Source organism: Littorina saxatilis, linkage group LG5, assembly GCF_037325665.1.
Source record: "Littorina saxatilis isolate snail1 linkage group LG5, US_GU_Lsax_2.0, whole genome shotgun sequence".
Classification (NCBI taxonomy): domain Eukaryota; kingdom Metazoa; phylum Mollusca; class Gastropoda; order Littorinimorpha; family Littorinidae; genus Littorina; species Littorina saxatilis.
Window position 1 is genome coordinate 35,597,167 of NC_090249.1, and position 25,355 is coordinate 35,622,521.

The 25,355-nt window shown below is 39.1% G+C and overlaps 1 protein-coding gene and 1 long non-coding RNA gene across 2 annotated transcripts; one reads left to right on the top strand and one right to left on the bottom strand.

Annotated features, from left to right (window-relative positions):
- The first annotated feature begins 1,535 nt into the window (after positions 1 to 1,535).
- On the top strand, positions 1,536 to 22,908 carry LOC138966980 (hydroxymethylglutaryl-CoA synthase 1-like). Its single transcript, XM_070339396.1, has 14 exons — positions 1,536 to 1,691; positions 6,683 to 6,837; positions 7,428 to 7,737; positions 8,326 to 8,451; positions 8,736 to 8,900; positions 9,597 to 9,753; positions 10,289 to 10,459; positions 10,896 to 11,128; positions 11,795 to 11,946; positions 12,671 to 16,991; positions 17,536 to 17,620; positions 17,783 to 17,868; positions 18,505 to 18,583; positions 21,997 to 22,908. Exons 2-10 carry the CDS (start codon positions 6,700 to 6,702, stop codon positions 12,725 to 12,727), a joined length of 1,509 nt encoding a protein of 502 aa, XP_070195497.1. The 5' UTR covers positions 1,536 to 1,691; positions 6,683 to 6,699; the 3' UTR covers positions 12,728 to 16,991; positions 17,536 to 17,620; positions 17,783 to 17,868; positions 18,505 to 18,583; positions 21,997 to 22,908.
- On the bottom strand, positions 20,144 to 25,316 carry LOC138966981 (uncharacterized). Its single transcript, XR_011455811.1, has 3 exons — positions 24,803 to 25,316; positions 24,106 to 24,165; positions 20,144 to 21,323 (listed from the first exon to the last, which is right to left on the bottom strand). It is a non-coding gene; the product is annotated as an uncharacterized lncRNA (long non-coding RNA).
- Positions 25,317 to 25,355: the final 39 nt, after the last annotated feature.

Consider the following 25,355-nt stretch of genomic DNA (forward strand, 5'->3'; position numbering starts at 1 on the left):
TTAAATACACGTGGAATAAAAATGTCATACACGTGTACGAAATGATTAAATACACGCGTAATAAATATTTCATGCGCGTGTAAGAAATATTTAATACACGCGTAAGAAATATTTCATGCGCGTGTAAGAAATAATTAATACACGCGTAATAATCATTTCATGCGCGTGTAAAAAATATTTAAATACACGTGTAATAAATAATTACACGTGTATTTAAATATTTCTTACACGCGCATGAAATGTTAATTACGCGTGTATTTAATCATTTCTTACACGAGTATGAAATATTTATTACACGTGTATTTAATCATTATGCTATTCCATAGCATGAGAAAAAAGATAAATTACACGTGCAATAAGAAATAAATACACGTGTATTAGTCATTTATTACGCGTGTATTTATGTTTTATTACACGCGTAATGGTTATGAGCCAAACGGCTTTCCATATATATATACTGTACCAGGGGCGGACGAGCAACAAAAAAAAACAAAAAATGGAAAGCTGATTCTATGACCATTTCTAAGTTCAAATGGCACCAGATGGCACCATTTTGCTTTTTTGGGCCAAAACTTTTTCCGGGGGGGCATGCCCCCGGACCCCCCTAGCATATTCGGGCCCTTCGCGCCCATTACATTCACTTTCGGGATTCAAAGTGCACCCCCCCCCCCCCCCCCCTTACAAAGCAACTGATCCGCCCCTGTGTCCTACACTACCGGTAATGAAAACTTAATCTGTTTTTTGAATAAGGTAGGGAAATGAATCGCCTTTTCAGTCGTATAATTGGTTTTACAATCAACAGCCTCATCAGAAAGATGTGCCCTCAAACGCATCTGCCTACTTTTTTTTGACGGGTAGAAGTAGGCCTATGCGGCTATATTATAATGGCTTTGTTTATATGATCCACATAATCCCGCCACCACCAGTCTGGACGAATTTTACTTCACAGACTCTTGCATAACGATGATTGTTCACCCGCTAAAATCACCTCTAGAAGTCCTTGCTTTGATGCCACTCATACACCCCCCCCCCCCCCCCTCCCCTTCCCTTGTTAGGCGATAAAGCGGCTCAGTGGTCGCCGGCCAGTTGACCGTGCCAATGATCGCCGCTGGGCAAAACTCTTAAGAAGGAGGTAGTCTTAATAAAATCAAAACAAATTTACACAGCGGGTCATGAACAGGAAAGCCTGAGAAGGCGGTGCGGGAGGTCTTGAAAGTGTGGGGGGGGGGGGGGGTTCTCAGTTACAGTTTCAAAAGTATACTTTACACCCAACAAAATGTACTGAGTTCTTGTGCACACTGAAGCCAAGTACTGCAACCACATTTTGCAGTGTTGGGAAGTGTTGAGGCAAAGTACACTCAGAGACATACCTTGTCTCTGGTACACTGTCCACGCGCTCTCTACAATCATGACAGCCGATTCTCTTTCTCTCTGTCGGCATTGGAGTTTGGCCTCGTACGAGACCGATGGGCTGATGACCAACACTTTTGTAAGCACCTCTCTCATTGGTTAATCAAAGTGCACGCATGCGCTGACTCTTTTCCGGCGATAAATGTGATCAAGAAAATGGTACGATCTGGTGGCGTTGTCCCATGAATGTGTAGCTGATCTACGATAAAAATAAAAATCCTGTGTGCTATACCCGAGACGGTCTTTGCTACCTCAAGAGTTCTTATCGGCGAACGCCCTTGGTGAGTATGAAAATGATTCTTACTGTACATAAAACGCTGTAAGTCAGACAAGTGAGGATTCTTGTCGCCGCATCCAAAATTCGTCTGCTCGAGGTGAACTGGAGGTTTTCGTCCAGGATCAATAATTCGATCGCTTTTTGTTAGAGAGGGGTAATTGATTATTTTTATAAATGGCATGATTGACGAAGAAGGCATGTTTATTGATTTTGTCCGCTGTACTGACTGTTAATCGAAATAAGAATGGTTTAAATTTGTCAGCGTTGGAAGTTGCATGTTCTCTGTTTCGGTAAACTGACACATGTGCTCACGGTATCGGGTATGTTTGTCTCAGAAAGAATCAGAGCGTGAAGACGGATTTCATACGTTGTTTTTCTCAATTTGCGTCATCAAGCTTCCCTTGTCACTTAGGATTTATATGCTATGATTTATTCCCAAGGAGAAATGTTTACAGACACTTACGTTTTGTTAGTAATGCCTGGGCAGGTATCTATTATTCTGACCGTATGTAGCTGACCTATGAACACATGTGTGGTTCCCATGTCACAGGGACGTAGCACACCTAATAAAAGTGGTGGGGCGGAAAAAAATGGAAGACAAAATGCTGAGACAGCTAAGGAAATATGGGGCTTACACTACCGGCCCCCCCCCCCCCCCCCCCCTTCCCGTCCCCTTGTAATGGTCTAAAAAAGAAAGAAAACATGATGCGATTTCGTGCCTTCTGAGCTCAGTTCCATCTAATCATCTTTCCATCCTCCACCAAACAACGGGCTGGTGAATGTATCAGTGATTATCAATCGACTTACATTTATATCTAAATTCCGATACGTTGAATGTGATGAGCACTTACTTCAAATGACTTTCGTCTTCATTATTGTCTAGTGTGTTAAAAAGCAAGGATTGACAAACTGGTTTACTTCTAAACAAGCAATTTATTGATCCGTCCAGCCATCAACATTGGCAGCCTGAGTGATGACTGAAAAATAGAGGGATTTGTCAGAATATTTTTAGCGCGTTTTCGATCCATCACAACCAGGATGCACACTTGTGTCCATTGTTCAATTCTCTCTCTACATGTTGTTTCATGTGACACTGTTAACCCCACAAGTTACTGTGTTACTCAATTGTTATGGCGTACTTACGGTTGACACACAATCACTCACCCCTCAGTCTGACCCCAGCTTCACACACAGAATATACAAAACATTTCTTACCTCCATTGTTTCTCATGGGAGCAGACGGACGAAGAAGCAATTTTCACTAAATTGGCGCCAATACTTTTATGGCCTGACGGAACTCGTCACGTGTGACGTTCTCGTCAAAATAAGACGTCATCCTATTCCAGCAGTTGACCAAGACTAACACACACAAAAAAAAACAAAAAAACCGACCTTATGCCATTGCGTGAATACTACGTGGGGTGTTCTGTTGGTAGATCTCTCTCTCTCTCTCTCTCTCTCTCTCTCTCTCTCTCTCTCTCTCTCTCTCTCTCTCTCTCTCTCTCTCTCTCTCTTTTTTTTTTTTTTTTTTTACGGAAAAAGTGGTCGGGCGGTCGCCCTACATGCCCTACCGGGTGCTACGTCCCTGTGTCATGTGTATGTCTTTAGTCAATAAATACACATGCTTTTTTAATCTGACGCATTGATTTGATGTGTACGTGTGTGTTAATTTGTGTGTGTTTCCTTCCATGAGTGATTGCTTAGAAACTCTTGGATGTGTTTTAATAAATGAGATGTGTGCTGCTCTCTGGTTTGAAGGATTCTAACAAAGATAAGAATGCAAAATAACTGATATAACTGCATGTGGCTCAGGGGTTTCATCAAATTACAAATGCAATGTGTTGATAATTGATGAAGGAATTTTCAGAGACACAGAATTAATGTCATGTATAGATCCGTAATCTGATCTCTATAAGCAGCCTTCGATTATTTTACTCATTTACAATTATACATTTAATTATAGCCAAGTAGAAAGTTATGAAACGCATGCAGGTAAAATGTATATGAGATGCTCTAACATTCATCAGTGCAAAATATATATCATTTTGACCCTGATCCAGACCTGTTTGGGGCAAGCCCAGCTTGTAGGTTTGCATTTGGACTTTGACCCCATCATACCACTGGTAGTAAATCTTTTAACACAGACCTGTTTAGTTTTTTTGACTCACATGCGAAGCAAAAGTGAGTCTATGTACTCACCCGAGTCGTCCGGACGTCCGTCCGTCCGTCCGTCCGGAAAACTTTAACGTTGGATATTTCTTGGACACTATTCAGTCTATCAGTACCAAATTTGGCAAGATGGTGTATGATGACAAGGCCCAAAAAAACATACATAGCATCTTGACCTTGCTTCAAGGTCAAGGTCGCAGGGGCCATAAATGTTGCCTAAAAAACAGCTATTTTTCACATTTTTCCCATTTTCTCTGAAGCTTTTGAGATTCAATACCTCACCTATATATGATATATAGGGCAAAGTAAGCCCCATCTTTTGATACCAGTTTGGTTTACCTTGCTTCAAGGTCAAGGTCACAGGAGCTCTTCAAAGTTTGAAGTGACCTTGACCCTGAGCTATGGAAGATAACTGTTTCAAACTTAAAAATTATGTGGGGCACATGTTATGCTTTCATCATGAGACACATTTGGTCACATATGATCAAGGTCAAGGTCACTTTGACCCTTATGAAATGTGACCAAAATAAGGTAGTGAACCACTAAAAGTGACCATATCTCATGGTAGAAAGAGCCAATAAGCACCATTGTACTTCCTATGTCTTGAATTAACAGCTTTGTGTTGCATGACCTTGGATGACCTTGACCTTGGGTCAAGGTCACATGTATTTTGGTAGGAAAAATGTGTAAAGCATGTGAGTCGTATGGGCTTTGCCCTTCTTGTTTATCTATCATTTGTCCCTGACCTCTCCTCTGCAACTCTCCCCTTTTAGTCTATGCTTCACTTTTCAACATGTTATAGGAAAACAGTTAGGTTTTGTATGCTCAGAACATGCGGCCTACAGACATACCGGTACACATATGCACTGGTACATGCACATGTATGTACACTTGGCTGTCAGTGACTGGGAGCTGTAAAGTTAGTCGGTGACTGGGAGCTGTAAAGTTAGTCGGTGCCTGGGAGCTGTAAACTTGTCATTTTATCTATATATATATATATTGTATGCGATGCTGATACAGTAGAACCTCCCTTTTTAGACCTCCAAAAATCTGAGAAAATCGGGTCTTAAAAAGGAGGGAGTCTTACAAATTACAATAGAGGTAGATTTACAGAGGTTATGAACAGAAAATCTGAAAAAGGAAGGTCTTAAATTGGGGAAGTCTTAAATTCAGGGGTCTTAAAATGTTGGTTTTACTGTACCAACTCAAGTGAAGCAGTTCATGGAGCAGAAAATCCTAAACACTTTCAAGCATGGCATTAGAAAAAAACGTCTGTTTGGAAATCATTTTGAACTTCAGTTTTCCTGGTGTACTTTTGAGATTTGTGAACATGGATACTTTCCACTAAAAAATTATGTTCTTCTCTGAGTTTTTATTCTACCATGCTCTTCTTCATTGTCGGTAAAGTGCCCTCAAGCTTCATTGATTTTTATTTACTATCCTAAAGCGTAAGGGAAGACATGCTGTGTAATTTACTCATGAGATGTCTTAATTTGCAGCCCTCTGCTCTGATATTTTGGGTGTGAGCTAGTCAACTGAAAAGTTTACTTTATTGTGAAACCCGGTTGAGTTAAAACCTAAAAAAATCTGTGAAAATTAGGTTTAAAAAAAGGAGGGAGTCTTACAATAGAGGTAAATTTACTTGAACATTACGACAAAAATTGCGAACAAACAACTACAAGGTCTTGAAAGGGAGGAAGTCAAAAATCGTGGGGTACTGAAAGGGGGGTTCCTTTGTAGTACTAGGAACTGCATGTGGATGAAAGCACAGTTTTATGTGAACAGTTCACTTACACTTACAGACAATGCAGACGGCTAAGGGATGCAACACTGCTTAGGAATGTGAATCCACGACTTATTGCAATTGTCTCCCTTGTTGGGTTAAGCAACACATTTTCTCTCTCTCTCTCTCTCTCTCACTTTTTTTTTTCATTCGTTGTTTTACTTATTCTTTCTTCTTTTCGTTCATTCAGTTACTCTTTCAATTTTTCTGTCATTCTTTCCTCCATAAAAGAAATTTCCCATTGAGTGAATAATAAGGGTGATCATCATTTTTGACTCACATGCGAAGCAAAAGTGAGTCTATGTACTCACCCGAGTCGTCCGTCCGTCCGTCCGTCCGTCCGTCCGTCCGGAAAACTTTAACGTTGGATATTTCTTGGACACTATTCAGTCTATCAGTACCAAATTTGGCAAGATGGTGTATGATGACAAGGCCCCCAAAAACATACTTAGCATCTTGACCTTGCTTCAAGGTCAAGGTCGCAGGGGCCATAAATGTTGCCTAAAAAACAGCTATTTTTCCCATTTTTCCCATTTTCTCTGAAGTTTTTGAGATTGAATACCTCACCTATATATGATATATAGGGCAAAGTAAGCCCCATCTTTTGATACCAGTTTGGTTTACCTTGCTTCAAGGTCAAGGTCACAGGAGCTCTTCAAAGTTGGATTGTATACATATTTTGAAGTGACCTTGACCCTGAACTATGGAAGATAACTGTTTCAAACTTAAAAATTATGTGGGGCACATGTTATGCTTTCATCATGAGACACATTTGGTCACATATGATCAAGGTCAAGGTCACTTTGACCCTAATGAAATGTGACCAAAATAAGGTAGTGAACCACTAAAAGTGACCATATCTCATGGTAGAAAGAGCCAATAAGCACCATTGTACTTCCTATGTCTTGAATTAACAGCTTTGTGTTGCATGACCTTGACCTTGGGTCAAGGTCACATGTATTTTGGTAGGAAAAATGTGTAAAGCATGTGAGTCGTATGGGCTTTGCCCTTCTTGTGTCTGTTACATTGATATTTGTTTGCAGCACACTTATAGATCTTCATGATGCCTGGATCCAAAGCTGAAGGAGAACAAAGATGGCCCCAGGAGGTGGGCATTATCGCAATGGAGGTCTACTTTCCCTCCCAGTATGTCAACCAGACTGAACTCGAGCAGTTCGATGGCGCGTCTGCAGGAAAGGTAAAAAACGATAATGTTTTGAAGTTGTTTGAACCAAGAAAGGTATGTTGTTGAAACGTTATAACAAAACAAAATGTAACGTTCACTTCCAATAACATACCTTACTTGTTTTTTTTATTCTGAATTTTGGAACGTTGGCAGTCTATTTGTTTTTGTGATTTGTGTCGTTGCGAGGTTGCAAGGAATAATGATCATGTAAGTTGTGTGTTTGTTCTGTTATATTTTAATTCTGCACCAACCTTGAATGGTTCTAAAATCATGACCATATTATGCATAGGACCATTATTGTTATGATATACATGTAATTGTGTCTTTTTCTTTGTGTCTGTGATCTTTTTTTTCTTATCCTGGTTTTCTGACCATTTTCATTGCTCATGTTTGTGTGTTAAGTGCAACCATTGTATAACAATATTCAAAGAATGAAGAAATACAAGACCGAAGCATGAATGAGCTCAGAGTAAAACAATTTACACAAAGGATAGAATTACAAACAGACATTTAAACTAATTTTAAGCATGATGTGCATATTTTATGTTGATGATAAGTGTTTACCCCCAAAACATAAAACTTGGTGTGTACTTTCCTCACAGTACACAATAGGGCTTGGACAGAGTCGAATGGGCTTCTGCTCCGACCGCGAAGACATCAACAGCCTCTGTCTCACCGCCGTTCAGAAGCTTATGGAGCGCAACAAGCTTACTTACCCAGAAATCGGACGTCTGGAGGTCGGCACGGAAACCATCATCGACAAGTCGAAGAGTGTGAAGACTGTTCTAATGCAGCTATTTGAGGACAGTGGTAACACAGACGTGGAAGGGATCGACACCACCAACGCCTGTTTTGGGGGAACTGCTGCGCTGCTGAATGCTGTCAACTGGATTGAGTCAAGTTCTTGGGATGGTGGGTTGTGGTTTTGTGTTTTGTTAGGAAGGATGTCTTGCGCATTTACAGCAATTTTGTGTTACATTTTTGCCTTCCTGTCCTCCTTACTTCTTTGATTCACAAATTAAATAACATTAACAAATGGGAACAAAATGTACTTCAAGATTTGAAAACACACTTTTAAGCATTCCTTTTTATAATCCTTTTTTTTTTTTTTTTAACTATCATTGATAATAACTTCCTAAAGTAAATACCAAATTCTGTTTTTTGTTGTTGTTCAATTCCATCTTTCTTACGTAGAGAAATCATTTGTCAAGCTTCTGAATGCACAGGGGTCACCCAGGATTAGGGGAATAAAACTTGAAATTACGGGATGTACATTAATTGTGCACATGAATACAAAGCTGTAAGCTAAAATACCTATTCAGCTTTAATAATTTTGCAAACCCATTTGGTATGGAGATTGATTTGACCCCGTAGAATCCAAAAAGCTAAAGTTGCGAAAATAACTAAATGTTCCAATGCCAACAGTTATCAGTGCATAACGGAAAATGTGTTGTGCAACTTATGCCTCTTTTGTCCAAACGCTCTATAATATTGTTACAGGTCGTTATGCCCTGGTAGTGGCGGCAGATATTGCAGTGTATGCCTCCGGCAATGCTCGCTGCACAGGGGGCGCTGGTGCTGTGGCTATGCTGGTGGGCCCAAATGCTCCACTCATTTTTGACAGAGGTGGGTACCGTTTCATTACGTATTGTATCGACGTCATCATGGAACTTCAGCTTAACTCCATTTAGACAGCTTATCAGCATTAAGGCCAGAACTGATTATTTTTATTATGAAATAGTGCATATATTTGTACCTCGTATGGATAGAATGATAAAATAATGTTCAAACATGTAATAGTATTCTACTTCTAGAGAATTGTTCTCATCAGCACTCCAGCATATTAGCGAATCGATAGCGAATTTAGAGTTTAACAAGTGTACTCACATCATTTTTCATTCCCCCTACAGGTGTGCGTTCTTGTCACATGCAACATGTGTATGACTTCTACAAGCCAGACATGGCGTCGGAGTACCCTACGGTGGACGGCAAGCTGTCCATTCAGTGCTACCTGCACGCGCTTGACCGTTGCTATCAAGTCTTCAGCACTAAGGCCAGGCGTGTTGGTGTTCTGGGTAGGTGTCACAATGGAATAGACGTTTGGAATGATATACAGCAACTGGATTTTTGTATGGGCCATGAAAGAGTTGTGCCCCTTAAAAATGAGGCAAAATATTGCGAGTGATAAATATGTTTGGGCAAGTGATCGTGATCTTCACAGTGAGAAATGAGTTTGGATGGGCATTTTGACATTTTGACAGGGTCTGCTTGAAAGGATTACTTTTTCTCTTGAAAACATGCTTATTGCAGCTCATTCTGACACTGTTGGTGTATTTACATTTTGACCCATCTTCGAGGTACACAGCTCTTCCACAGCGAATAAAAGTCTTGACCGAGTTATTTCCAGACAAAAAATCTGCCGCTGTGTTTATGTGTGTATGCCCAGGGTGTTGGACAAAGAACTTAATAAGAGTAAAATGGCATCACTTGATTAAATGTGGATTTTGACACTGGAATCGCCTGTTGATTAACGTTAATATCCTGCTGTTTAAGTTGTAGATATTCATGGACTTAGTGTGGTTGTGATTGTTTTTCCAATGCTTTCTGATGGACTGCTTGGTATTCACAAGAAAAGTGATATTTGTCTCCTGTGTAACATAATCTTGTGTTCATATAAAAGAAGCAATTAATTCATGTTTGTATTTTTTTAATAACAAAAGACACATCATTTGCGTGGATAAAGATTCATTTATCCTTTTCTTCCATTGCAGAAGGAACCAGTTTGCTAGATGGTGCAAGTGCCTTCATCTTTCACCAGCCGTATTACAAGCTGGTGATGAAATCTTTTGCCCGTCTCATGCTGAACGACTTCCTGACAGACCGCAACCCTGATTACAAAGGCCGCTATGCTGGACTAGAGGCCTTCAGGTAAGCATGATTTCACTGGATTTAGGACGTTACAGTATGGGGGATTTCTTTTACCTGACTCCACTGCCGTAAGATGCAGCTCAATTAAACACTTTATGGCCTATCAAACGCAATATTGTGGAAGTCCCCTTTATATATCTCTTTTTATAATGATTATCCATGCCAAGTATAAAACACTGCTAGTGCTCCAGCCAAAAATTACGATACATGTCTTCTGAAGGGTGAAGACTTGATACATCAAAAGATCTCTCTCCTGGGTTGTACTGAGTGACTGGAAATCACACAAAGTCACACTTCCAAAAATAAGCAACCCATGGTACTTATAGCATAGGAGTACCTCTTTTTAAAGTATGGGTAAATGTTTCAGTGGTGACAAACACAGTGGAGGAGGTTTGTTTTTTTTGTGAGGAAGGATGTGCGTTGTTTGCCTGCTTGCCCATAGCCATATGCAAGTAAAGCAGTACCGTGCATAATTAACATTGAATCAGCGTAGTTTTTGCTGACTGCTCATCAAGTGAAATCTGTATAATTTCAGAGATGTGAAACTGGAGGGAACATACTTTGATCGCAACATCGAACAAGCATTCCTGGCAGCCAGCAAGAGCCTGTTTGAAGAGAAGACCAAACCGTCCACAAGACTTGCTGTTCAAGTTGGAAATATGTACACACCCTCGCTCTACGGCGGTCTAGCATCCTACATTGCTGAGTGAGTATTTTGTTTTGAGAAGGATGTGGGGGGGGGGGGGGGGGTGTGGTGTGGTGTGGTGTGGTGGTGGCAGGTGGAGGAGAACAGAGGGAAAAGTGCCTGAAAGAAGTGAGTCAGTGAATTTCTTAGCATGTGGGTATACATTAGCTGAGATTAGACAAACTGGTAGTGTTATTGAAATTACCAGAACAGATTTAGTCTAAGGTATGGTTTTTTTTTTGGGGGGGGGGGAGAGATAGAGAGAGAGAGAGAGAGAGAGAGAGAGAGAGAGAGAAAAGATGCTTGAGAAAGATAGAATAAAAATTGGAAGTGCAAGGAACTGGAATAACAAAAAAATGTGAGTCCAATGTTCACAATTTTAACAAATCACTGATAATACTCTGGCATGAAAAAGCACTCTTTTCACATATCATAACTTGTTTTCTTTTATTCACAGCAACACAGTGGAAAGTCTTCGAGGCAAACGAGTGGTCCTGTTTTCCTACGGCTCTGGTCTGGCGGCATCCATGTATTCCCTCCGCTTCGCAGATGACCGCACACCTGACTCCCCCCTGGAACAGCTGGTGTCAAGCCTGAGTGATTTGCAGGCACGTCTAGAAAGCAGGCAGAAAGTGGTGCCACAGGACTTTGACAAGTGTATGAAACTCAGAGAGGAGACACATCATTTAGGTGAGTTTTGGAGAGGCAGAGGAAGGGAGGGTAGTTTGGTTTGTGTGTGTGTGTGTGTGTGTGTGACCCAACCACCACAAGACTTTGCTGTTGAAGTTTGACATTTTTTGGAACTCGCCCTTTTAAGATCTCGGATAAATCTAAGAAAATCAGGTATTAAAAAAGGGGGAGTGTTAAATTGGAGGCACATTTACAGACACTATGAAGAGAAAATCTTGGGAAACAAGGTCTGAACACGGGGGAAGTCTTAACCCTTAGGCTGGTTGTCGCGACATATGTCGCGCTACTTTATGTATACTGTCACCTGGTTGTCACGACATATGTCGCGCTGCTGGCTCAGTCTGTTTAGTCAGTTCCGATTACCTCCCATGGATGCGAAAACCTATATGACCGTTTTTCTTTATTTTTCTCTCTGTTATTTAATTCACCAGTGGCTATGTAACATGTGTTAGAGAATTGCACCAGTGTAAGGGTTAAAACAGGTGGTCTTAAAAGGGGGGTTCCACTGTGTGTACATGGACATGGGACATTCGACTTTCACACTTATACTTCATGCTCATTCATTTGGAATGGACGAATATGTCTTTTTACATTTAAATTCCTAACTTACCTACTTCCTGCTCATTTACCAGGAATGAACACAATATTCTATGTTGTGGTTTTTAGCCCCCTACAAGCCGGTGAGCACTGTGGACCACTTGTTTCCGGGCACCTGGTACCTGACGGAAGTAGACAGCATGCACCGCAGAAAGTACGAACGCAAACCTCTCAGCGACACTGTCTCCAACAATGCTGCGGGGGATGTCAACATGGCGGAGGTACGAGACATAGGGAACAAATTGGCGCGTGGCCTAGTGGTTAGGATGTTGGTGTTCTGTGTGGTGTGTTAAGCCTTAAAGGGTGGAGATTTTTCTGATCTGCAAGGTCAACTTATGTGCAGACCTGCTAGTGCATTATCCCCCTTCATGTTTTCATGCAAGCACAAGACCAAGTACATTTGAAAAAGATCCTGTAATCCATGTCAGTTTGGTGGGCTATAGAACCACAAAAACACCCAAGCAGCATGCTTCCCTTGGAATTAAGAGTTTGAATGCCTTTAAAATAGCAAGGGGGGGGGGGGGGGGACATAAATTCGAGTTGCTTTCTCTCTGGGGAAAGCGAGCTGCCATACAGTATGGCGCTACCCTTTTTTTTTAGTCTTTCCTGCATGCGTGTATACATGTTTCTAGGCCCTGAGACTTTTGCTGTGAACTTAGGCTCTTTATCATGCGCATGCATGCACACGGGGGTGCTCAGACTCCGAGGAGAGCCTGCACAAAGTTGACTCTTGGAAATAAATCCCTTGCCAAACATGGGGATGGAACCCGCACGCCAATAGTGACAACTGGTTTTGAAGCCAGCGCTGCTACCGGCTGAGCTAGTTTTCCCGCCCCAACTTTGGCTTTGACCAAAGCTTTGAAAAATGTAACAAAACATTAGCTCAATATATTGTAATTAAAAATGATTTTAACTTTACAGAGTTAATATGTTTCTGTGTTACAGGTAAAGCGACAACTGCCAGTGGATGTCCAACAGGGAGCTGTAGTCAACAGCGCATGAAACCACATCTCTACATCTTCATGAGGCTTTACTTATTTTCCATGGTCCCAACTTTTTTCATGCACAAAACTAGGGCATAATTGTTTTTTCTTCTTGTGTGTACTTGTGTATACCTGTGTGACTTCTGACACATATTCTCTGCAACACTAGTGACTCTAGTATGTCTGATTTGCTATCTTGAAACCTTTTCTACATGATCCTATGGATTGCAAAGTCTAAATCGTACACGTCAGGATTACGCCTTTCCCCTCCTTCTCTCTCCTTTTTCCATTGAGAGTTGAAAACTTTTAAAAAAAAAGTGTTGGTCAAGAAGTTTTAAGAAGAAAAAAAGGTTTTAGTTTCTGTAAGGGTCATTTGTTTTACATGAATGGGGTTTGAACCCATTACATGCACAACCCCCAACCTGGAGGACCATGTTGCCCCTTTTGTCAGACCTGTTTGGCTTGGCTGAACCTGCCAGGAATACAAGCACCCCCGCCGACATAGCTGTTGGGTTTTTCAAGGCACGCAATTAAGCTGTCCCACCACGTGAAGGTCGGTCGAGCACCATTGGGACAGAGAAAAAGTGTAGTGTCAGAAAATCTTTCTTTTGTGAGACTGTGACTAATGTACTTGCATGACAGTTGACTAACCAAGCGTGCATGGCACAGAATATGTTGACTGTTAGTGTTGCTCTTCTTGTCTGAAATCCTTGACGTATGTTGCCTCTTTGTACAGTAGCATGATTATGTAACTCGCTGCTTATTATGCCTAGTGGCATGCAGGGCAGCTTTAATGACTGAATGATTATGAGATTGTCTCTTAGAGATTTAAGCAGTGTCAGTTATGAACACTTACATGTATTTTAGTATTTGATAATTGCCATTCCAAGACAAAGACGGCTTGACATGTGTTTGGTGCTTGGTCGAATATGACTGCATGTATGTGTATGTGTGTGTGCTGATGTGTGCCTGCGTTTATACGTGAATGTTTCAATGGAAACATTTTTTAGGAACAAGACCATGTATTATGTACAGGATCTTAAAGTTAAGATGTTTGGATGTTGATGATTTGGGCAGCAAATCAAATTTGGTTTTGCGATTGGTGTGTTTGTCCTAGTCTGTGTGCAATTTTTATATTTCTGTGTCGTTCTGATTGTGAAATACATTCGCAGGACATTGTAAAGAATGTTCTTCTGTGTGCTCTATTTGTTTGTATTCCTATCTGTGAACTGGCTATGATGGTTTAATGCATTTTTGCTTGTACACTTTCGACTAAGTAGAGGATTATTGGAAATGTGTGAAAGCCATTCACAAATGGTGACTTTTTAGTTGGCAACCACGAGATCGCGGTAGCAGTTATTTTGAATTCCAGTGTGTATATTTTAAAAAAGAAAAGAAAAAGAGCATCATATAGAGTGAATGATGCACACAATACATATTGGAGCACATGGTTCACTGTAACACAGGTTATCAGTGACGATATTGAAAATTCATAAGGTTGATTGACCCTGCTGTACACAAAGCTGTATAATCAGCTGCATGCAGGAACATCAGAAATCAGCCAAGTTCATCTTAACTACTGGCACGCCAGTGTCATCCCCTGCCAATGACAAGAATATTAATTATTTTGAAGGGGCGCATCTTCTGCAGCAAAATCATGATAACCTTGATAGTGTGGTTTCCAGAAAACGTCTGTTGAAGTGACATGGAAGTGCTGTTGGTAAAAAATGTGTTAATGTTGACTCAGGGCTTTTTTTCTTTTGTTTTTTACATTCTGTTTGTTTTTTCCTCTTCTTATTCTGTATTCTTTTGTTGCATCGTTTTCCTCTTTGGTGAGTTTGCTTTTTCTAAAATGACGTTTAAGAAATGTTTGAATTCCACATGATAATGTAAGTGGATGTTTGAATCATGTGCGTAAGAAATATGCTCTTTTATGTGAGAGTCACTGATAACATTTTGTTGTTTTGTTTTTACTTCCCTGGGATAGTCTGCTAAATAAATAGATACATGCATTTATAATTGCACATCATATAAAGCTGGATTTTTTTTCTCCAATTCTAGAATTTCGAGTTCAATGTTAAAACTTATTCCAGATAGATCATGAAGCATAGTTTGTACAGTTCCTTACTGCTTGAGTTTAAAATATTGTAAACTATATGTTTTTGCTACTTGGGGTACATTGCTGAGAAGAAATAAAGGTTTTAAAACTAGATGATTGTTATGCAAAAACAGGAATCTGTTCCTTTTCAGTGCATGACTGTCACATAACGTGCAAAATAAAACATATTATTTAAGATATTTAAAATTTCTCAAAAGCAAAGAAATAGAAGGTGGGAATCGTCATCAAAAGTGCTTTTCAGATGAGTAAATTTGTTGAAAAGACAAGGGAACCATGCATTTTTATTCACTCTGCATGTGACAGCAAGTTTGTACAGGACCTCTGTTGGTTTTTGTTGTTGTTGGTTGGTTTTTTCTTGTGTGTGTGTTGTTCTTGTCATCAGTACGAACATTGAAAAGTTTATTTTATATTTAGTCATTCGCAGGTTTATATATGTATATAAGCTTAAACTATTTATTTTTGCAGTTGTCGTTGTCAGAGTAACCACCAGCACTGTTTGAGCACACTTGTTTCAGTGCTTGTAAAATAGAATATGAAAGCTGTGTTTGTGGACTCAAAGGTTGATAAGATTTTTGCCTGTCAGATTTTGATTACTCCTGTGTGACATATTTCTGTGATATTTATGATTCAAGTACTTTTTGCTTTCAACTTGCCAAAATAACGTTTGAATTTCTCCTTTCAGGTGAATGTGAATTTTTAATTTAAATCATCTCGTAAGAATGCTGGAGAAATTGAGAGGAGGGTGTAGCATACAAGAAATAGACAAATGACACCAATGGAGGAATGAAACGTCATTGATTCAAAACATGTCGACTGTTTGTATTGTTCACTTTTTATAATAAGAGGATTTAAGTTACTGAATAGTGAGATTTTTTTTTTTACCTGAATATTTGTTTGATCTTGTATTAGGCCAAAAAAAAAAAAAGGTCTGTTTACGGTAACATAGGCCCAAAAAATAGGGTCGGTAGGTCGGGATTTTTTTATTTTTTTTTTCCCCCAAAAAAACCATATTTTTACGTTATTTTTTATTTTTTGTTCCCAAATGCAAAAAAAAAAGTCTAGGGTCGCGCGAAAAAAATAGGGTCGGTCGGGTTACCGTAAACAGACTATTTTTTTTGGGCCTTACATGCTATTATGTGACTGCTGTAGTGTGGGCGTGTGTGTGTTGGTGTGTATGTCAGTGAATGTGTGTGTGTGTGTGTGCGTGATTTTACCAACACTACGCTAAATTCCTTGTGCTTTAAATGTTTTTTTAATGTCACTTGGCTCAATAAATACTGTATTCTGTATTCTGTATTCTGTATTACAGTTGCAATTACATGTACTTACTGTTCCTCTTAGAAGAAAATCTCCATCTCAGCTGTGTTTTCTAAATGTCATGGTGTTTGTAAATATTTTCAAGATAACAATGCTTTTGCAGTTGCACAAAAGAAAGAATGTGTATTTTATATGGTAAATAGAGTTGTGAGAAAGAGTTAAAATTAATAAATGTTCAGAATTATGAGTGTCGAGTGTGACAGTTTTCTGTTTGTATGTGTGTGTGTGGGCGCACATATATATGTGTGTGTGTGTGCGCACACATATATGTGTGTGTGTGTATGTGTGCCTGTGTGCTTCTATTCATTCTTCCGCTTTGATGCATACCCAAAACAGACATCCTGACTGCTTCCTGTGGAGATACTTGCTGCATGTTAAAGTGTAACTAAACAAGCAAAAAGGAAAAACGTCGTTCAGCAACCTTTACACTTTGATATGAAGAAGGGCCTCATATACTGTCGAACTGCGAAAAAAAAATTTTTTTCTCTCACTCGGACACTGTTTGACGGACATGTGAAGTGCGCGCCAGGAACGACAATCTTCTTAGTTTACCTGATTAATGCCCTTAATTTTTGGTTCTGGTACTTTCAGTTCCGGCTGTTGTCATCAATCTACCAAAATAAAAGATCAAACGGAGTTTTCGATTTTTATTTCATGGTTCAGAAAAATATTGCTTATTTTCTGAAGTCAACCGTTTTAGCGAATCTTTCTTTGATTCTTAAAAGTCATTTCAGATTTTTGAAAAATAGTTAACGGTTAGTAATTACCAATATATCGTAAACAAACATATCGTTAGGTTTTGGTAAGAAGACACAAGTGCGATGAATGTGGTACCAGTATTTTTGTGGTAAGTAAGGATGCATTTCTTTGCTGTAAGCACATTTACAATGCACATTTAATCTGTTTAGCAACATAAACGAAAGCATGGTACAGTGCCGCTTGTTTGTGGTCTATCTTTTCGCGGCAGATGCGTAACAATTAGGGTCTCAGTTGGAAAAAGCTGCTCGGAACCAGAGCAGATTTGGCTTGGGTTCTTTGAGTGTGAATGATCGACGAGTGGCTTGACATTTTTAACGAATCATTACTGTAGCCTACTTGAAACCATCATCTGTTTCTGAATTTGTCATCAGTTATGATTGAGCAGTCTCATAGGAATCGTCCATAAAATGTTAAACCGAAAAAGGGCAGACGATTCTGAATCACACAGGCTGCTGTACAAAATCAGATCTAAAACGATATTTTGAACTGCGACGTCTGCGTAAATGCCCTGTAACAAAATACCTTGTCCTGGTCATGTGTATACACATCAGCTTCTATTGGGAAGATCAGTATTTTATATTAATCACAAATACAAGATTAGAAATAGTTCTGAAGATCGCCTTTGATTTCAGTTTCAGCGGCAAACTAGCAGATCTGTCCAAACCGGCATCGTTTCATGGTTGAAACTTGAATAATCCCAAATAGATCTGAGTGGGGGTAAGTTTTATAGTATTTCAATTTTTTACGGCAGTTTCATTTAAAGATAGTGTAGTGGATGTCTCTGGTGAAGACTACAGTCATATGAATTTTGTTGTTGTAATATTAAAATGATTGTTCTTTATTTACACAATTGAATAATTTGTATTTATTTGTTTGCAGATGACGGCATACTGAGTGCTCCAAGAACCAACGCCTGCTGGCATTTTGTGTCTTTTCTGAAGACGTCGAGGCAAGCAGAAGTCACGGTCCTGGCCACACACACACAATGACATGAACAAGAAATGATATTTTTTCATGGGCATATCCAGTATTAAAACTTTATTACCATGCAAACGCAACGATAAGAATTTAGAGAAGGTCATCGGTCACACACACACACACACACACACACACACTGGGCGGATCCGGCCTTTGTATTCTAAGTGACGATTTTGGAAAGAAGTTGGCTAATTAGTTTGCTCAGGTTGCGCCAGATCTATCAGTTGTCCTTGTTGTGATTCAAATTTTTCTTCTTAATATATTTACTTTTTTGGAAGGTGTATTAGGGGATGTTTCTTGGCTCGGATTGATCCATTTTCCTTGTTTTTATCAACATTTGTCGGACCCCCCCCCCAAGGAGGTTGAACGCTTCGCGTCTTCAACTAAACGCTTCGCGTCGTCAAATTGTCCCTAAAAGAAATTTGGAATCTCCCCCTTAAAAATGATGTGATCCGCCCCTGCACACACACAAACACACACAAATAGAGAAGTAATAAATGGATACAGTTTTTCTTTATTTAAATTACAATCAGATGTGGTCGTAGAACAGGCACTGTAAACAAAACCTAGCATGATATACCACTTGTGTGATGTTTCGGTCAATATCTTTATTTTCCTTTCAGAAATACATTGGCGTTTTGAATGTCAAGGGAAGTGATACAAATGCTGCAGCGGGCTATCAAGAACGCGAAGGAAAACAAGGTAAATACCTACTTCTGACATTAGTTTACTTATTAGCTCTTTCTATACTTTCCATTATCTCCCCAGTCTCTCCCCAGAAACTGGCCATTTGCATGGGTTTGCAAAAAAATTCTCAAAAATAAACAAAACAAGATGCAGCCTTCAAACTCATAGGTTTTATTGTGAATATATTGCTAAAACATATGCCAAAGTTTGGTTTCATTGTTGTGAAAAGAAATAAAAATATGATGTCCAGAATGTATGGGTATATTTTACGCAATACGAACAAGGGGGTATGTATTTTGACTTAGAAGCATTTTTTCTTATGAAGGCTCTGTTTGCAACAAAACTGTTTCTGTTTACTTGTATGAAGATTGTGCTTACACAAAAACATAACAAATACAAACTGATTTTCCATTTGGTGGTCATGTAAGCATTGTGAACATGTCCGAAAAATCTGATCACACACCATGTGGTCGACATGCAGACCTGAACGGCCAGTGTATGGTGGCAGAGTTGGAAAATAGGAAAAGATGCCAATCCTTCATCAAAAACCGAAGAAAATCGTCATTGTAATAAGTTTGCTTTATTCTAAATCAAACGACTAGGATAGATGACAGACACAACGACAAACACATTCAATTCTATGTAAAACATACACAATGCTCACGTTAACAAGCTGGCCATAACAATGTGCCCATCGTGCATGAAGTGTGGCTTTGGTCGGATCAGTAGCCGTGCTTTGTCTGCGATACTAAACATGAAATTTTGTTAAAGCGACGATTTAGCAATGTTGTTGTTGCTGCTGCTGCTGTCTGTTCTTGTCACGACATCTCGTTTTTTTCCCTCCTGATTCTGAGAAGAAGCTGTTTAATTGTGATATCAGGCCTAGGAACCCCTGATTTTCACTTGGAGCATTCTCAAAGAAACTTATCGTATGTTAAGAAAAATGAGTGTTCTCCACACTTTGTCTTTTGTTGTTCGTTGTCGTTGCATGTCTACCGTTCCACAGCCACCTACTATAGCTGATGGGGTCTATGTCGACCAAAAGAATGGGATTCACTGTAGGTCGAGTTCCTGTAGGTGGATTCTCTGTATACCTAAGACTTTAAAATTGGCAATCTTGTATACAGGGAATACCACAGGGTGTAGTTCCTGTAGCGTTTTGCTAATATCAATGAAAGTCACGTGATGCTTAGCGACATCGTTAGAATTTGATGTTTTTCGATCTTTTTTTTGATATTTCTTAGAAATTCGAGTATGGTTTGCAAGTTTTATTGAAAAACTGCACCCTGTGGGATTCCCTGTATACTAGATTGCCAATTTTAAAGTCTTAGGTATACAGGGAATCCACCTACAGGAACTCGACCTACAGAGAATACCACTCTTTTGGTCGACATAGACCCCATCAGCCCTACTATAAGTGCAAGTGTTAAATGACGTATTCAGGCATGAAAATTCTCCGTATTTTCCGTATTTCTGAAAAGAATAAACCGTAATTTTTTTCCCCGTATTTTTCCCTTTTTTTTTAAATTTTTTTTTAATTTTTTTAATTTTTTATTTTTTTAAATTTTTTTTTATTTATTTTTTTTTTATTTTTTCCCTAGTCATAGTTATAGTAAAATAGTTTTGGGGCCATGTTTGAATCCAATTTTAAGGCTCAGATAGCCCCAGATTGCACCAAATTGCACCCAAATTGCACCCCGGACCCCCCTAGAAGTCTTGGCGCTTTGCGCCTGCGAAACTTGGCGCTACGCGCCTGCGAAACTTGGCGCTATGCGCCTTCGAATTTTGTTTTCAGAATTTTTTTTTTTTTTTCAGTTTTCATGCCTGGTATTTCCACAAAAGACTGCTTGCAGAGAATCATGTGATGCCAATGACATCCCGCAGTGGGGCACTGCGGTTATGAAATTAAAGGCCCCTCCTGTTTTTGGAACCGCAGGAGCTTTCTAGTTTGCTGTTAGGTAGATTTTTGGTTCCTCTTTCCTGTCATGCTCTCTTTTTCTTCATGAATTCTTTTCTTTTTTCTGCCTTCTTGCTCATTCACCTGTATTTTTTCCAAAAATCTCTTCTCTTGCCGCTTGTCTCGCGATTCATGTATAGTTTAATCTGTTAGTGTTCTGATGTAAGTCCAGCAGTAGATAGGTTAAGCCTATTTTAACATACTGGAAACTGGTAATCTTCCAGTAGGTATTAATTTAGTTTTACTAAAGCCTGCTGGGACACAAGTAATGGGTTAGTGCATTTGTAAACAGGAATCGCTTGACAAGTGGCCCCCTTCATCCCCCCCTTCCTCGTCCTGATATGGCTCTGCGTAGTCGGCTGGACGTTAAGCAACAAATAAACAAACAAACAAAACAAAATGCCAATGACAGGTAAGGACATGTGGTAATACATACTACGTTTTGGAACCAGGGAAAATGCAGCACAAATTATTTATCAACCAAATTGATTGACTTGTGCACCACGACAAAAGTTTTCTTTGATCCATAAAAGGTCTTTTGCCAGAAAAATTGCTCTGAACATCAAGTACCCTGCAAGGTGTCACACATTTACATTATTGAAATAAAAAGAAAACACACCAGTAACCAGGTTAGGTACGTTAATATCTATAATCAATATCTCGGCACGTTACTGCCTTCTTCGGGATGGTAAGCTGAACATTATTGAACAAAATAATCGGTTTAGATTGTATACTTTGATTCCTGAACGAAGAAGCAGAGGTACTGCATACAACTAGGACTGTAATATCAGCTTTTGCCTGAAACACACACACATACACTTATAAAATTAATGCAATGTCATTGTATGAAGCCAGAACAATCACTAACTTACATAGTTGGTCACACAATTACCCATCACTGAACAATAAATCGAAGTCGGGTGGATTCAATGACTAAAGCAGTAAAGGCTTTGAAAAAACCCTCATCACAAAACATCCCCCCCCCCCAACAAAAACAAAAATTAAATAAATAAATTAAATAAAACAGGTTGTGTATATAGCGCAGTAAACACCATGCAGGTGATTATCCTTGTTTTATATAGCACACATTTTCTAGTTTTGATCTCTCTCTCTCTCTCTCTCTCTCTCTCTCTCTCTCTCTCTCTCTCTCTCTCTCTCTCTCTCTCTCTCTCTCTCTCTCTCTCTCTCTCTCTCTCTCTCTCTCTCTCTCTCTCTCTCTCTCTCTCTCTCTCTCTCTCTCTCTCTCTCTCTCTCTCTCTCTCTCTGGAAAGTAATTTATTGACCTGTGGGTTATTTGCGTTTGTATACACATTGGTGATTCGTAAACTATGTTGAAAGAGATTGTCAAACAATATTATATGGGGTGTCTTAAAAAAAAATCTGTCATTATTATCAGGCACACGGTTTTAACAAAGCTATGTCACGAAATGCAACATAAGTGGCTTAAAAAGTCGTGTTTTTGTGTGTGCAGGATATTCGCTAGGACAGGACCTCAAGCTGAACCAGCACAACAGCGATGCATTCTTCCATGGCTTCCACAAAAGTCTTTCACCTATAGCGGGCATTGCATACAGATAAATTCTTTAGACCAATTATACCTCTGTTCCCATGTTAAACATGGAATAATTCTGGACAAATGCGAGGACGTTAGCTTTTTTTTATTTTATTTTTTTTATCATTTTACTTATCATTAAAACTTGTTTAGATTTCGATTCGTAAACCATTTACAGTAATCCTTTGTTTTTTAACTTTGTTCATCTTACCACAGTCACTTCGTTGTTTAGATTTATCATTAAATTTGTTACCATTATGCAGGAAAAATGTAGAATAAAACCAGGAGAGCTTTCGGTAGAAGATATTTCCTGTGTCAAAAGTTAATGCTTATTCTGATTGATGGGTGCTCCAAACTAAGTTATTTTGACTGCCTTATTCGAATTCATTTCCAAGACAGGGCTGAGAAGTGGAGAAGCTTAGGAGAATATCGTAAAAATTGTCTGGGTGTTTATGCAAAACTTTCGAATATGTCAGATTTTACTTTAGAGATTTTAAATACTGTTAACTGACAGAAATGCTATAACTTCTACACCAATTGACTGGATAACTTCATATTCAGCATACTTAAACTTGATTTTATGCATGTGCAGTTCACAAAGTGGCAAATTTTTAGGTTAAATTATCTAACTTTTGCATCACCAATGACACCAACGCTTTCGTGTCTGAGGATTGCCCTGAACCTAGCTGTAACTGCATGCTTTCTTCAGGTCATCGATAGCCTGGGGGTTGAAGGGGATGTTTTTACATACTCAGACATTCAAAATAATCAAAAAGGTAAAAGCCTGAAGGGTTTAAATTAGGTAAAAATGGCTACCGCTCAATGTCAAAACTCGTTCTGTTTAGTCGACCCCCGAATTTGGAGAAAAAAATTAAAATTGCACAAAAGTCAGACCATTCAATTTACAAAATTGCCACTTACTGGAAAGGCAGATCATAAACTGAAGATAATGAATACCATATATAAAATAATTGGTTCAACAGATGCAGAAGTAATTTGCATGGTTGTGGGTGTCCTTTTTAGGGGGGTCAACCCTGTAGAAGAGACGATTTTCTTTAATTATCAATCCGTAATATATTGTTTGTTATGCATACAAGATTAACATTGACAAATACTTCAAGACTCCTCATTGATCTTAAGAAATGTTGTGGTTTTTTTTGTTACTGACTGATTCACTTTCTATTCACTTTACTCTACATAAGTCACGACAAGAAAAGCAAGGGAGGTAATTTCTTCGGAAGAGGTAATTCTCTCCCCTCAGAACGATTGTTGTAGTTTGTTTGATTTTGTTCCCTTCTAATAAGTATTATTTAAAATAGATCTTTACATCTTGATGTGAAAGGCGCAGTACCCCCCTCCCCCCAGGATGTTAAATTCTAGGTTGTGTCCATGTAAAATCCTGATCCTAGTCAAGATCCGAGTTGGTTTTTCATGCAACTGTGCCTCTTTATGCCACTCAATTAGACATACTTTGCAATCCATAATTGCACGAAACTAAGTACAGGAAATACGTTGTTGTCGTGTTTTTAATATTACATAATGAAATAAAAAATGTCACAACTGGTTTCGTGTTGGGCTTTCTCTCTCTGTCTGAATCTCATAATTACTTACTTCTGAGGCCTGAAATGTGTTGCAGGCATTGTTCAGCTTACATTTATTGTTACAATTTTTGTGGATATGTTATTAAGTGTGTCTGTGTTTCTATCATTCGTTATCAGTGTGGTTAAAAAAAAAAGCACACGTCAAAGTAATTTACCCTTCATCATTATCAAAACATGCAGATACAGGTAATAAATATTTGTGATACTTTAAACAAATACAATGTTTGTTGCGTTTTTTCTTTTTTTCAGAGCAAACACACATCGTATTTGTTCAAACGTGTATATTCTGCACTTTCTAATACCCTGCATGGATCTCCAAATCAAGAATAATGAAAAGGCGTCTAATAGCCCGGCAGCACTCACACGAACATGATAGAAGCTTGCATGCATGCACCCAGGCTCGCTGTCTTCGGCTAAAAGAGCTTACCGTTGGATCTTCGCTCAGACAAATGTAGCTGTCTTGTCCACTTGCTCCTGTCGCATAGATCTGCAATGTGCAACATCATTTTTGATTAATAAGTCTGAGGCACAGACAAACACACACGCGCGCACATTTGCGAGAGAATGCACGTCAGTCTATTCAATCAAACAGTATAAAAACATACCACAGACGTGGTGGTGGGAACTGGACATTCGCCGTATAACAAAATCAAGAGATTCATTTGTGTGTGTATGTTTAATCAAAAGTTCATCTTGCGCACATTCAGTCTATATTGTAACAGGACCCATCCCGTAAAAACTTCGAACAGATCTATTAAATTCTGAAATCCTTGACAAGTTTTTTTTCAATCATCTGTATCTGACCGAAGTAAAAAAATCAAAACATCAGCCAGTACACGCATCTACCCCCTTACACGACAATACATATGTGGCGAAAAAAGGAATCGAGAGGGGGGGAACAAGGAATAAATTAGATCCAGAAATAATTCCACTTCATCATTCCAAAATTCAAGTGTGAAGCAGAGATCTGTAGCAAGGGGATGAAGTGATCAGATACTGTGGTAAAGATACGTGCTTAGTATCACAAATGAAAATACAAGCCCTAGGGTTTTAAATCAAGGAAACAATTAAAGTTAAGGAAAGATCAACAGAAATGTCGAGAACATGTAAAATATTGTACTTACAACTTTTCAGCATGCTCTTCGAATAATAATCTCCCAGTCAGCCTCGTGCTTACGACTTCGACAGGATGTTGCCTCTCACGCTGAGCCAGTACATTTGGAGTGAATTCAAAGGCCAGAGATGCAGTACAAGCGCATTAGTTAGATCCAATTCATTTACATTGCTACCTTGCCCAATTTATGGCTATTTCTGTTGGTAACATCACACATGTGGCAAGCAGTGCTTGTTGCCGACTCTGCTGGGACAGGCAGCAGACGATTTTATTTAGGAACCAAATTCTGATTGGTTAAAACATAAAACCGGAACTCAAAGTACCACTTGTTCTTTGGAAGTATCAAATCAAGAACAGATAAGCAGGTAAATCTGAAATGGGTTCAGCACTTTTAAAAAATCGTAGTAAATCAGAAAACACAGTAAACGTTGGAAAAATCGTCCAGTATCGCTTCTACAGGTCTATACTTGGACAAAACATAAAGCAATTCAGCAAAGCTGACACTTCAAAATGTCTGTTTAGTTACACTTTAAGTAATTTAGATGAGCACATGCAAACGCCCA

Excerpts from the sequence above, each read along its gene's own strand:
- LOC138966980 (XM_070339396.1), top strand. The coding sequence starts at position 6,700 with ATGATGCCTGGATCCAAAGCTGAAGGAGAACAAAGATGGCCCCAGGAG. Across the intron at positions 6,838-7,427 it reads ATGGCGCGTCTGCAGGAAAG|TACACAATAGGGCTTGGACA; the intron begins GTAAAAAACGAT and ends CTTTCCTCACAG. Across the intron at positions 10,460-10,895 it reads CTAGCATCCTACATTGCTGA|CAACACAGTGGAAAGTCTTC; the intron begins GTGAGTATTTTG and ends TTTTATTCACAG.